General features: G+C 41.0%; 1 protein-coding gene across 1 annotated transcript in view; it reads right to left on the reverse strand.

Annotated features, from left to right (window-relative positions):
• Positions 1-15,064, reverse strand: part of LOC124556445 (organic cation transporter-like protein) — a 201,285-nt gene that overhangs the window by 82,598 nt on the left and 103,623 nt on the right. Inside the window, exon 6 of the mRNA XM_047130395.1 lies at positions 1,554-1,722. Coding sequence (XP_046986351.1) covers positions 1,554-1,722 — 169 coding nt within the window. The remainder of the gene's footprint in view (positions 1-1,553; positions 1,723-15,064) is intronic.

Consider the following 15,064-nt stretch of genomic DNA (forward strand, 5'->3'; position numbering starts at 1 on the left):
TTAACTTGTACACCTGGCGAATGGGTAAAAAGATTCTTCTATCTTGCCCGATTTAGGTTTTCTTGTGGATGTGATAATCACTCCCAAAAAAGTGATCGCATCGGACGGACGGACGGACAGATAATAACTGTCTGAAAATAAAAAATTTGCCTTTTTCACTCAAGGGAAGACTTGAACCAAGGACATTTCGTTCCGCCTCTGCTCACGCTAACCACAGGACCAGGGAGCTCCTGAGCTCACACTCTTCTTGATGTTGCCTATCTTGCGCATGGACTACTCAGTTTGTATATTTTGCTTTTTTTTTCATAGTTCCACACAACTTCTTCCTGTTTTCTCGATTGATCTGTGTTCAGTTTTTCAAGGCCTATCCACTGTGCCAACTTATAACTAAATCTGAGGGGGATGCGATGGGGAGGTTCCCTTGTCAGTTCTAATAAATAATGAAACGAATTCTAAAGTAGACACTGACTTCATAGAACTGAAAGGTTCATTGTCTCTAGTATACGGCACAGTTCAAGTAAGACAGTGTTGCTGCGCTAGGCCGCTATGTGTAAGGTACAAATATCGATACTCAAAGAGTAACTATATCTGTAATCTTACAGACACTACGTTTACATGTTACACACCTTCCGGAAGACGAAAACCGAATTTCTAAAACCGTTTTTCTCTGTCGTGTGTACATGTTAAGACCTGAAGCGGATTTGCTAGCCCAGTTAAATATGGCGGCTGGAAAACAGCTGATCCACTTTATGATTCAGCCAACACAATCGTTATTTCTCCTCTCTTAAATGTTAAAGGTAACAGCTTCATGCTCAGTCTAATATTTCTGCTTTTCCTTCACTGCACTATAATTCCATATTAACCGAATATCTGAAAACAAGACTAACTTGACAAACCAAGCACAAGTTTCAACACCGATTACGTTTACATGGTAGCGAAAATCGATAGCGGAATTGGAAAACGGGCATCTAGAAACTGATTGTCAGAATCGATTTTGAAGTGCTTACATTACCACCCAGAAGCGGTATTGGGAAATCGGTTTACGGGATCTGGTTTTGGGAGCGCCATGTAAACGGGGCGACAGTGTGCTTCGGACACTCTCGTCCTCCAAAATAACAACAGTCATACTCAGACGGCTGCATGCATACATTCCCAGTTTAATGAAAACACTGGCATCCTATCACACGTCGGATGGACAGCTAAATCAAAGGATCTTAATCCCACAGAAAGAGTTTTAGACTATTTGAAACAGCTGGTGTAACATAGCAGTCAACGTCCAAGCAACTGGGTAGCTCTACGAGATCTAATCGTCAATGAGTGTCTTCAGCTGGATATGGCATACCCAAAGAAACTTGTGGACGTCCTTCCTTTCCGAAATGAGGTAATTATGAAAGCTGGGGTCGGTGTTACACAGTATTAGCGTAATTCCCCTAGTGGTGGCTATTTTATTGTGTAATTTGCTTAGGCGTTTGTTGTCATGTACCAAGCAGACTGAATTTTAGGAACATGCATACTCAGTGCAACAGTTAGGTAAATGATGAGGCAGTGCATACCACGCGTAGGAGAGGAAGAGTGCAGAGAGCGCCGATAAGGAGAGGTGGAAGTGACGCCAGTCGCGCAGCATGTAGGCGGCGGCTGCCATGATGCACAGGCCCACGGTGAACGGCAGCTGGTAGAGCACCGACACTGTCGTCCGGTGTCTGTCTCCCGAGATCTCCATTGCTGAAATCAATGCAATCGTTAACCAAATTGTACAAAAATCGCACAGTCAGAAATAATTCGGATGAACTTAGAGCATCTGCCACAGGCGCGGATTGTAGTTAAAAACCTCTAGAGCAGAGCCGCCCAGAAAGGAAGACTGAAATACACTGAAGCGCCAAAGGAACTGGTATAGGCATGCATATTCAAATATAGAGATATGTAAACAGGCACAATACGGCGCTGCGGACTGCAATGCGAATATCAGACAAGTGTCTGGCGCAGTTGTTAGATAGGTCAGTGCTGCTACAATGGTAGGTTATCAACATTTAAGTGAGTTTGAACGGGGTAATATAGTCGGCGCATGAGCGATGGGACACAGCATCTCCGAGGTAGCGATGAAGTGAGGATTTTCCCGTACTATCATTTCACGGGTGCATCGTGAGCATCAGGAATCCGGTAAAATATCAAATCGCCGACATCGCTGCGGCCGGAAAAATATCATTCAAGGACGGGACCAACGACGACTGAAGAGAATCGTTCAACGTGACAGAAATGCAACCCTTCCACAAACTGCTGCTGATTTCAATGCTGGGCAATCAACAAGTGTCAGCGTGCGAACCATTCAACGAAACATCATCGGTATGGGCTTTCGGAGCCAAAGGCCCACTCGTGTACCTTTGATGACTGCACGATACAAAGTTTTAGGCCTCGCCTGGGCCCGTGAACACCGACATTACGCTGTTGATGACTGGAAACACGTTGCCTGCTCGGACGATTCTCGTTTCAAATTCTATCGAGCAGATGGATGTGTACGGGTATGGAGACAACCTCATGAATCCGTGGTCCCTGCATGTCAGAACGGGACTGTTCAAGCTGATGGAGGCTCTGTAATGGTGTGGGGCGTGTGCAGTTGGAGTGATATGGGACCCCTGATACGACTAGATATGACTCTGACAGGTGACACAAACGTAAGCATCCTGTCTGATCACCTACATCCATTCATGTCCATTGTGCATGCCGACGACCTTGGGCAGTTGCAGCAGGACAATACGACACTCCACACGTCGAAAATTGCTAGAAAGTGGCTCGAGGAACACTTTTCAGTGTTTAAACACTTTCGCTGGCCACCATACTCCCCAGACATGAACATTATTGAGCATATCTGGAATGCTTTGCAACGTGCTGTTCAGAATAGATCTCCGACCCCCTCGTACTCTTACGGATTTATGGACAGCCATGCAGGATTATTGTGTCAATTACCTCCAACACTACTTCAGACATTAGTCGAGTCCATGCCACATCGTGTTGCGGCTTTTCTCCGTGCTCGCGGGGCCCTACACGATATTAGGCAGATGTACCAGTTTCTTTGGCCCTTCTGTGTAGTTTATTACGGATTTTTAATTCTCAGGAAACGTCTAGAACATTTTCCACAGTGATGTAATTAATGACAGTCAGTGCTTCTAGAACTGTTAAAATCGAGTGATGTTTTCAAACAGGTAGTAGCTGCACCATGGAACACCGCTTAAAGGTGCGGCTTCTCTGATGCATCTGGCGACGGCGGTGATCGCAGTGCTAGCCTCTTAACATGAAGCCCCGAGTTATCTCGTTTTATTATTTTGAAACAAACTTAAAATCCCCAGTATACTCGGACAACTTAAAAACAGACCTTCGAAAAAATAAAATGCCGCTGATATCCGTTTAAGTATTGACAAATATGTGTTCTCCCATTAGGGAGCATTTGGTACTAATTTTGTAGCCTGGCTGCCGTGTTTTGGTTAAGTGATTGAAACTAGATATCGTCATTACTGTGTGCAGCTTTGGATAGTCGACATCAAACGCGTGCTTTCAGACTCTTTCCTATATTATTGTTTAGGAAATGCTTTCAAAAACGAATTACTATAGTGATCCTGTGTTTGACATTGCATTTAGCGGCTCAGAAAGCGCAGACGAATGTGATGTTACTTCATTAGAGACTGAAACTGACGATAGTTCGTCAGTTGAGCGACAAGTGGTGGCCTGCGGTACCAGATAAATACATCCACTGTGCTCCAGCCAGCTTCTCCAACATTTATGTTCTCAAAAACCCGTTGTGAAATACATGGTTAGGCTTCACAGTTACACAGAAACTAAAAAATGGTTCCAAGTTCCATGATATTTTAGTCGAAGTTCAATGCACGAGTATACTCGGGATATTTTTATTGGCATTTTTTAAAATTTTGAGCTTTATATGAATGTCATTCATTACAGGATGTTTTTCATTAATAGAAAATACTTTTTTGGAATATAATTTGAAAAAAAAGTTAAGAATTTAACGATGATCACAGCAGACACTTTAACAAGTGATTACCCATGAAGCGGCTAAGGCCTACTGTGATAGTACTATATGAGAAAAATGAGTTTTCCGATTTCCTTGTTGAAAGAAATCTTGTTTGTAAATGAAGCATAGATGCATCAGCTTGTGCAGTTAGTTTTTCGGTGCAGGTTTTGCTTTTTCTTGAAATAATTGAAAACCACTTCATTCCATTTTCCACATTTTCTTCACTGAACATACTTCTCATTAGATTTATAGGAAACTAAATGGCACATGAATTTGACTTTCCAATCTGTATGATGAAATTGCTATTTTTTGATATCGATCACAGTTATTGTGATGCTTAGAAATTAAGTAACCAGTCGCATAAAATTTGAAGGAATTTCAGTAAAAAATGTGGTTCCTATCCTGGTCAGTTGCAATTTAAACAGATTCCCGATCATATTCTTTCATTAAACAAGAACTTATAAGAAGCTCATTATTAGAAAATGAGAACATCGAAGTTGTTCACTTAGATTGTTGCAAACGCACACAATTTCTCCTGTCATCAGCTATCAATGAACCTTAAGAATTACATTATTGCGTTGATAAATCTGTAGTTACTTATATACATATGGAAGTTTCGCATATTAGCTATATGGCAAAGTATTTTTCTTTTTGTGTGTCATTACTTACCAAAAATCTATTTCAGTGTGTTGAGTTGTTTATGGAATATGATTGTTATTACGAATAATTCACTACATTTCCATTGTAGCACACATGAAGAGAAATGAGTGCAATATATGAACTCCATTTTCTCGACAATGGAGATAGATATAAACCTCGTCTAAATAAAAATTCAATATGTTAGTTACATTTCATATGCAGCAATATATGGCCTAACATTAACCAATCACAAACTCTTAGCGACTTCTATTTTCCATCGCAAATCACTCGAATTTTGTGCAGTGGGCGATACAATTTGGAAATATCACAGTAACTATGACTGTCAACGAAAACGTAGGCAGTGCTCCATGATGCTGACATATGGGAATATAAGTAACTAAAGAATCAATTTTTGTCACCAAACAGTTTATTTAAAACCGTGTGAAAAAGACTGCAGACCAGGTGGCGTGCACGTGCTGTTTCCATCTCAGACTGTCCCTCTCTGCGTGTATCCTAATCAACGAAGCCAATAATATGTCGACTGGGGTAAAAAATTCGTGTAGCTGCAAATTTTTCTACATTCGTCATGACCAACCAACTAAAAATCCTATCCAGTGTGAGTGTGAGGGTGGGGGGCGTTAAAAGGTCACTTTTTTGTGTTTTTCTTGACTATCTCGAGAACCGCGTCTTCCAACGAAAATTTTTCCCGCTATCAGATAACTACATTAAATTTCCTGCAAATGAGGCCCTACTCATTTTTTCTCTAGAACACACTGCAAGGGATGGAAAATCGCAAATCATAAGAGCAGTGTATGGTATAAAAGTAACGTATGTTGTTACAGACCGTGGGTTAAGAACAAATATTAAGTGTTTGTACCACATCTAAGTGCAGTGAAACCGTATTAATCGATAGAATCTGTTCTGGAGTGTAACAGGGTGGAAAGGTCCTAATAAATGTTAGAAATGTGACGGAAGGAGGTAATGCATCTACCTGCCCCATAGGTCTGCAAAATGAAGAGCGAGCAGGCAATTTCCCATTCATTCTACCACACTACGTCTCAAAAAGCAACTGAATGGTGTTTGACAAAGTTTTACCGACCCTTCCGCAGTTCGCCTTATGGATCACTGGCGACGCAGTGTGCAGACACTCCTGGGTGGAGGGTTATTTTCCACAAAATGTGTTAACACTACATTGAATACAGATATGAGTTGTTAATACGACAAACGCAAGAAAAGCGCATGGGCGTTTTATATGTAAATGTCTGCATACTGTTGTACACTGCTACAGAGGAAACGGATTATTGTATGACAGTTGTAGCTTTCTTCCGGGACAGGCGACTTCCTCCACCGTGACCGATACTCTATTTTCAGTTTACAGACAGACTTTATCTCTTCTGCATTTCTTATCTCGTTCTTTTATGTAACTAGAAGAAAAAAAATAGCTCTAGCACTGTGGGACTTAACATCGGAGGTCATCAGTCCCTTAGAACTTAGAACCACTTAAACCTAACTAACCTAAGGACATCACACACAGCCATGCCCGAGGCAGGATTCGAACCTTCAACCGTAGCAATCGCGCGGTTCCCAACTGAAGCGCCTAGAACCGCTCGGCCACCGCGGCCGGCTATGTAACTAGATAACGTAACATTATATAGTACAATTATTTTAACTGCAGTAAGTGAGTACTTATTTGCAGCGGTTAAGTGAGTTTTTATGTAAAATAAGTTGCTGTAAACAATGACTGAGAATTGCTTAATTTTTAAGTGTGATGCCGTCCGTGATCTATGTAGTGTTGGTAGGAAAGGGATTGTACTGGTAAATGCGGTGTCTTGCTGCTGCCTGTCGTTCATAGCATTCTGTAAAGCTGTGTAACCATATTGTATTCACTTAGTGGTGAATTAATGAATGACCAGAAACTTACTGCATTTGAATCAGCACTAATTGTGATACTCGTAAATCGCATAAATCTCTCCCATTCAGGAAATGCTGCCACTTGTAGAGTCGGCTGCACTGATTGGAGCCATATTTTTTTTCTAGTTACAAGAACAAGATAAGAAATGCAGAAGAGATAAAGTCTGTCTGTAAACTGAAAATAGAGTATCGCTCGCGGTGGAGGAAGTCGCCTGTCCCGGAAGAAAGCTACAACTGCCGTACAATAATCTGTTTCCTCTGTAGCAGTGTACAACAGTATGCAGAGATTTGCGTATAAAACACCCATGCGCTTTTCTTGCGTTTGTCATATTAGCAACTCAGGCTGCAAGGTAGCCGTTAATATGTCTGATAGAATGGGACTAAACAAGTTTAAATCTAGAACAGTAATCTCCTGCAACTTATTGCTTTACTTGAAATATCTGAACTTCTATAACATCTGTTAAAGAGAAAGGCAATTTAAGCCTCTGGGGATGTTGGGAAAGCTGAGGCAGGAGTGATGCACTAGATATCCTCAAGCTGCAAAAAGTACTCCAGCCATTCATTGTGGAGACAACGAAATCGGCAATGTAGAATACCTAGTGAGGGAATTTCAGTGTGGTAGACAGCTGACAGCTTCAGCTATAGATCTTTTTGTAAAATAGCTCTTTTAACAACTACAAATAAAATCTTACTTAATAATCTGAAATTAACTCCACCATATAAACACAAGATCAGTGAAGTTATTTTGTCTTTTAATATGAGAGGACTGGACAGGAAATGCTGGGAAGACATAGTCTGTCTGTAGCGGCTGATTTACATAAACAGTAGCACCTCGATAATCCGACCTCGGATGGTCCGACTCTCCGCTTAATTCGACCATCCCATTTCCGGTGTCTGGCCTGGACTTATCGATGACTCACCGTCTACCTTATGGATCAGCAGGCAGTTGACAGCTGCTCGCTGCGATAGTTCGATCAGGTTTAGTCTAAACCAACTTGTTTGTAACTCGATCAAGCTGCGAAGGGTAGCAGCGTGGTCTGAGGCATCCTGTCACGGTCCACACGGCTTCCCCCGTCGGAGGTTCGGGTCCTCCCTCGGGCATGGGTGTGTGTGTTGTCCTGAGTGTAAGTTAGTTTAAGTTAGATTAAGTAGTGTGTAAGCCTAGGGACCGATGACCTCAGCAGTTTGGTCCCACAGACCTTACCACAAATTTCCAATTAACTCGATCTATAAGTGCTATTGCGCACTCATTTGTTTTATAAATTTGTGACAGTGTTCTTCCTACATACTAAAATGTGTAAAACTAAATTATGGCATCAACTAAACGTAAGCATTTGACGCTGTCTTTACAACCGGACGTTGAAGCCAGTAACGTAAGTGAGTGGGTCAGTACGGCTGACGTTGACTGCACAATGGAAGCAGAATTAACTGACGGCCATCTTCTTGACGCTGTAGCTCCATAAACAGACGAGAACGAGAAGGGTGACGCCGAAAACGAAGAAAATGAACCTACCCTTTGAGTATCACATACAGATGCTAAAAATGCACTTGATATGGCCCTCCCTGCACATCGAAGAAAGCTCTACGTCTACCCATATAGACGTTTTGCGGATTAGGAAATGGCGGAACATCGCGGCAAAATCAAGACTGTCGTCTGCTAAGCAAAAGAACGTTATACTTTTTGTCCTATTTAGGAACCGAACATTTCTTACCGTGTGATAGCTCATGATCTAAACAAGTAAGTGCAAATCAGTTCTGCGTCAACGCAGTGCTACAATAAGGTAAATAAAGAAGTAAAACTTACACTCAAAGTACCAAAGTACCATTTTCTTACCGTACAATACAGCCGTATTCTACAGTACAGGCACTACTGTACATCACATTTTCATGTAAGACATTCTGATGTGTGAACGTTTTCATTTCGTTTTGTTACTGCTGTAACATGGAACAATATTTCAGACAGTATTTCTAGTCGAAAATTAAAGCTGTATTTTCCTGTATTGGGATGTTGTGGGTCAATAAAAGCGTTCCTCTGATAATCCGACATTTTTAGCGTTTCAGCCTCGCACCCAGTCCGAGGTTCTACTGTAAGCTCACGAGGCACGGATCTAGGGACGGCAGCCTTAGATGTCGGCATTTTTTGCATTGTATTTATTTTTACATTTTATGTTTTAAAATAACTGCACTTACAAATGACAAAAATTGTTGATATCGTGAGATAGCTTGATATTTTAAACAAGCCGTAAGAATGATAATCGACAATACAAGCTTTGAAATGATATTAGTTTACTTGGTGACTGAATGGAAAATCAAACACACAATTTCCATCTGGAATCGTGTTTATGAAATTGTTCACTAATATTTTAAAGCAAACTATCAGGACGACAATCGAAAATACGCGCCTTGAAACGTTGTTATTCCGAGTCTGCAGTCGGTGTCTAACTTCTGTTCATTGAGGATAGAGAAAGAGGCGACAATGAAATTAAATTATTTTGTATTGCCGTTCACGGTTTTATTTCATAGCAAATTTCGGTCAAGTAATCCAATCTAGTCATTTGATCACTGTCATATTTAAAGTAAAATGCTTTGTACTCGTGTGCCGTGTGGTACGATTTTCAACTGGATGCTTCTTATTCGCAAACTTATTTTCTGTTATGTTGGTGCTGGTTGAAAATTTCGTAAATGTCTTTAACATGAATAAGTGTGACGAAAACAAAGGGGAAAAATTAAGTGGGGAGGCATTTCGGAAATTAGCAAATGAAAATCGAAAACTAGAAGTTAATGTTCTAAAAATGCTTGCCAGAGTAGACAAATTTTTCACAAAAAATGTTGCTGATTCGACTTCAGGCAGTACTGATTATAGATCTAGCACTACAACTGTAGTGAAAGAAGTAAATGCGAACGAAACAACAGTTACAAATGAAGAAAAACAAATTGTTCTGAATTCGAGCCTCGCAGCCGCGTGGGATTAGCCGAGCGGTATAATGCGCTGCAGTCATGGACTTTGCGGCTGGTCCCGGCAGAGGTTCGAGTGGCATGGGTGTGTTTGTCCTTACAATAATTTAGGTTAAGCAGTGTGTAAGCTTAGGGACTGATGACCTTAGCAGTTAAGTCCCATAGGATTTCACATACATTTGAACATTTTACGAGTCTCACAAAAACCTAAGCGTAGAATCACATATCACAAAAAGAAATAGCCTCGTTAGTGACGATCCTGCAGAATAATGTATTAATGAATCAGCAATCGATATTCTTTCACACCGTGGCATTAACCATATTTTTCTAACACATTAAGGTCAAAAGGCGGTAAAACCAGGTATCTGAACATAAATTTATTTTATCGTAAGTTTTAAATGGTGAATCAACTCGGCGTTATTACTTAGTGTACTGTAGCATCGGTGCTATTTTTTGTGCACTATGTAAATTGTTCGGAGGTAAGATCGCGACTGCTGCTATTGGCATTCCAGATTGGATAAATATTTCTAGTATTTTATCTCATCATGAAAATTCATTTGAACACAAAAATTTTGAGTTATCACTTTTAACAAGAAGAAAAATCACTTGGAACGGTAGAAAACCATTTCGAGTCACATGTTTGCACAGAAAATATGTACTGGCGCAATGTGTTGAAAAGGATGTTTGCAGTAGTTTGAAGCTAAAAAGTCGTGGACTTCCCCTAATTGGACACGTTAAAAATCTGTTCATTACATAACGGTCAATTTATGATGTCTCTGTTCGAACCGTGGCCGGCCGCGGTGGTCTAGCGGTTCAGGCGCTCAGTCCGGAACCGGGCGACTTCTACGGTCACAGGTTCGAATCCTGCCTCGGGCATGGATGTGTGTGATGTCCTTAGGTTAGTTAGGTTTAAGTAGTTCTAAGTTCTAGGGGACTGATGACCACAGATGTTAAGTCCCATACTGCTCACAGCCATTTGAACCATTTTTCGAACTGTGTTCCATTCTTTTCTCGTAGAGTACACGGAATGATATGGAAATCCGGGGCAGGGATACACAAGTTATTTACCTTCAAGAATCAGTGATGAACTAATAGAGATGCTTTATGAACGAGTAAAAAGAATTATCGTAAGTGATATCAAACAGGCCAAATACTTCTCTATAATAGTAGATTCTACTGCGTGCATTCACATATCCATCAGTTATCGTTCTTATTAAGATATGTGAACGGTAGTGGTAAGTCTGTTGAAAGTTTTCTTCTGTTTTTACCAAACGCAGGACACAAGTCTGAAAACCTAGTTGAGATCTTACTGAAAGTCCTGTCTACAAATTCCAAGGCGGCCGGACGTGGCCCGCAGGGGGCCTCCCGGCCAATGACGCCAAACGCTCATTTCCATGTTACCGACTGTAGGTGCCAGTCACATGACAATGCAAGCAACGTGTCAGGAGCCTACATCGATTTGCAGGCACACATTGAAGAACGAAATCCGAAAACGCATTATGGGCCTTGTGCAACACATTCTTTGAATTTAGTTGGCGCTACTGCTGCAAGCTGTTGTCAGGAAGCGTTTCCATTTTTCAATTTAGAGCAAAACGTTTATAATTTTTTCTTTGATTCTACACAACGCTGGGATCAACTTCTTTCATAAAACCAGGGAGCCAAACAGCTAAAAGTTTATCAAACACACGTTGGTCAGCAAGTGAGGAAGCATGTGTAAGTCTAAATGAAAATTCAGAGAACGTTAACAATGCCCTCACACATGTTACCAATAATACCTGCGAGAAACCACTTGCGCGAAATGAGGCGTTAGCTTTACTGAATCAACTCAGTGGACAGGAAACAGTGTTCATGATAACAGTTTGGAGAGACATATTCCAGAGATTTAATAGTGTAAATGTGAAATTGCAAAACGTAGTTATCGATACTGAAGTAGTGCATGAATTGTATGAATCACTTGTAGCGTTTATTAGCTCTATTCGTGGCATGTTCGACTATTATGAAAATAAATCCATGGAGATTATGACTGATATTTGAAGATATAAAAGATCAAGTAAAGGCAAACTTCATATTGATGAAGAAGTGGGCGCTGAAGATGTTCCTCAGACGCTTTACGAGAAATTTCGGGTAGCAACATTTTTCGCGATACTCGACAACATGTACGCTGAATTAGTGACGGGGAAGGAAAGTTATAAAACATTGTTAGACTCCTTTCTTTTCCGCAAACTTAAGAACAGTTCACCACACGTTACATCTGAATGCGCAGCAAAACTCCAAGCGTCAAATGAAACCCATTTAGAATCTTCCTTCCCAAGTGAAAGCACACATCTTGCGACAGTATTGAAATCTTGTGAGGAGCGGTTAAAGTCATGTTTCCGAATGTTGACATTACTCTTAGAATGTTTCTAAGTGCGACACTTAGAAACTGTCCATCAGAACGCTCGTTTCCGGCTCTTAAAAGGTTGAAATCATACCAGCGTTCTATCTTGTTTGAGGAGAGATTGAATGCCTTGTGTATGCTTCAGACTGAAACTGACCTCATAACTGATGACCGTCTCAATTATGACGATATGATTCACTTGTTTGCTGCCATTATAGCCAGAAGCAAACTCTGCTGACTGGTGAGTTTTGTTTATTTTGTAATACTAGTTTTAAACATTTCAGTTATAATGTGAGTTTTATTATCAACTTACAGGACATTCATCATGATTTAAAAACTATGTAGTTATTATTTAAAATATGTTTCTTGAGGGGCGCATATTTTACTGTGTGCCTAGGGGAGCAAAAATATCAAATCCACCATTGTCTGTCCGTAAACTTAAAAAGCGGGTAGCACTCATGGTGGGAGAAGTTGCCTTTCCTGAAAGCACGCTACAGCTGTCGTACAAGAGGACTAAGTATCTGTTTCCACTATAGCAGTGTAGAACAATGTGCAGAATCTGTCCGTATGCATTTCTTGTGTTTGTCTAATTGGCTTCTCATATCTGTATTCAATGTAGTGTTAACACACGTCGTGGAAAATAAACACGTCGCAAGTGACGCATAAGGCAAGCTCCGGAAGGGTCGGTAAAAGTATGTGAAACACGCAGTAGTTGCTTTTTGTGACGCAGTGCGCTAGAGAGAATGGGGAAGTGCCTACTCGCTCTTCATTTTGTAGACCTGTGAAGGAAGGATGTGCATGACTTCCTTTCGTCACAATTCTAACATGCATTCCCACCTTTCCACCCATTTACAACCCAGAACAGAATCTGTCCCTTAATACGGATCTACTGCACTAACAAGGGAAACTCCCCATCGCACCCCCCTCGGATTTGGTGGTAAGAGGGCCCAATGGACAGGCCGTCAAAAACTGAACACAGATCAAGCATGAAAACAGGAAGGTGTGCTGGAATGTGAAAAAAAGCAAAATAGAAACAGTGAAAGGTCCATGAACAAGAAGAGCAATGTAGAGCAGTGGGGAAGGAAAATGGCGTCGTGCTTAAGTGGTTATGGTGTTGGATTACAGCGCGGGCGAGCCTGTAACAAACCTTCTTCATACAATTATTTTTTTCTTTTTTATCAGTTATAGAATATGACTCATGTGGTAAGAATACCTTACTATCGCAAGTAAATGTGATGAACAGTGAGAGCGGGCGAGATACCATATAGATGTCTCACAGAAATAAAAACAACAAATAAACGGGTGTGAACTATAACAAAGGAATTCAAGAGTTAAGACTTCCAAAATGGAACGCAACTTCAAAAACGTTAAAAACATATGTTTTGACGGAGTATAGAGAAAATTTGTGTGATTGTGAAATTGTTGCGTTCATTTGTTGCAGCCTATGGCACACGCTATTAGGTTTTCATCATTTCCTTGGGAATAATCACATTGACATTAGTACGAACACCAAATCGGGCACGGAGGCATATCTTACTCACTTACTAGTCGTACAAGTTAAGTGCATCGACAAGAGGTTCCTATCATATGACACACTACTGTCACTAATGCATATCTGTGACATACCAAACGTGTTTGCCGGTGGAGGATTCGGTTGATTTGTCGCTTTGTCGTCATAGTACGACACAGACACAAATTTGAATAAATCGAACAGCGAAAAAAAGAAAAAAGATAAGAGCGAGGTTGGAACCCGGCTCGCCCGCATGGTAATCCAACACGATAACCACTTAATTATGACGCCATTACTCTGCATTGTACTTCTTGTTCTTGTTATTTGACAGTTCACTGTTTCTATTTTGCTTTTTTTTTTCAGAGTCCAGTACACCTTCTTCCTGTTTTCATGCTTGATCAATTTTTGACGGGCTCTCCACTGGGCCCACTTACCACGAAATCCAAGGGGGGGGGGGGGGGGGGGGAGAGGCTCCATTGTTACATATGGTACAAATATTTAATATTTGTTTTGTAAATAAAGCTGCCTTTTCCTGCTGCTAGTTACTTTATTTATCGTATTCCATACGTGTTTCGCCTTCTCCTGTTCTAAGGCATCATCAGTGGGATCTATAACGATACAGTTTTGTTAGTTTCAGATTATTAAACAGTTCACTACGCGACGTTTTTGTAAAAAAAAGTAATTATTTACGATTTGCTGATTTGCGTTTCCTCACATCTGGTCTAGGGGTCGCACTACCACTTTCATCACTGCCATATAATCACACCTTTGTGTTCTCGCCTTCCACCCACTGTTCACCATGTTTCTCACTCTTTTATGTGATGGACTATTGTTCTTTTGTTACTCGATACAACTATTTCGTTGTACACTGTTTTTCACAACGTAAATATTGCGACTCCATTACATGATGCCTTAGAACAGGAGAAGGCGAAACGCGTGTGGGATACGATAAATAAAGTAACTAGCAACAGGAAAAGGCAGTTTTATTTACAATACAAGTATTTATATGCTTGCTGCGGAGGATGGCCACACAAAGAAACTTGTTATTTTATATTTATTCCTAACCCACGTTATTCAACAACATACGTTACTTTTATACCATTAAAACACTATTTTTATAATATGCGGATTTTCCAACCGCTGTAACGTGGAAAATATTAGTCCTAGAGAAAAAATGAATAGGACCCCAGTTGTAGGAATTTTAATATAGTTAAAAAAATGGCTCTAAGCACTGTGGGACTTAACATCTGAGGTCATCAGTCCCCTAGACTTAGAACTAGTTAAACCTAACTAACCTAAGGACATCACACACATCCATGCCCGAGGCAGGATTCGAACCTGCGACCGTAGCAGCAGCGCGGTTCTGGACTGCAGAGCCTAGAACCGCTCGGCCACAGACGCCGGATAATATAGTTCAGTCTGATGTCGCGAAACATTTGCTAGATGTCGCGGTTACCTTGATGAGCACTGGACTCGTATTCGGGAGGACGACGGTTCAATCCAGCGTCCGGCCATCCTGATTTAGGTTTTCCGTGATTTCCCTAAATCGCTCCAGGCAAATGCCGCGATGATTTCTTTAAAAGGGCACGGCCGACTTCCTTCCCCGTCCTTCCCTAATCCGATGAGACCGATGACCTCGCTGTCTGGTCTCCTC

The sequence above is a fragment of the Schistocerca americana genome, chromosome X (genome assembly GCF_021461395.2).
Source record: "Schistocerca americana isolate TAMUIC-IGC-003095 chromosome X, iqSchAmer2.1, whole genome shotgun sequence".
NCBI lineage: Eukaryota > Metazoa > Arthropoda > Insecta > Orthoptera > Acrididae > Schistocerca > Schistocerca americana.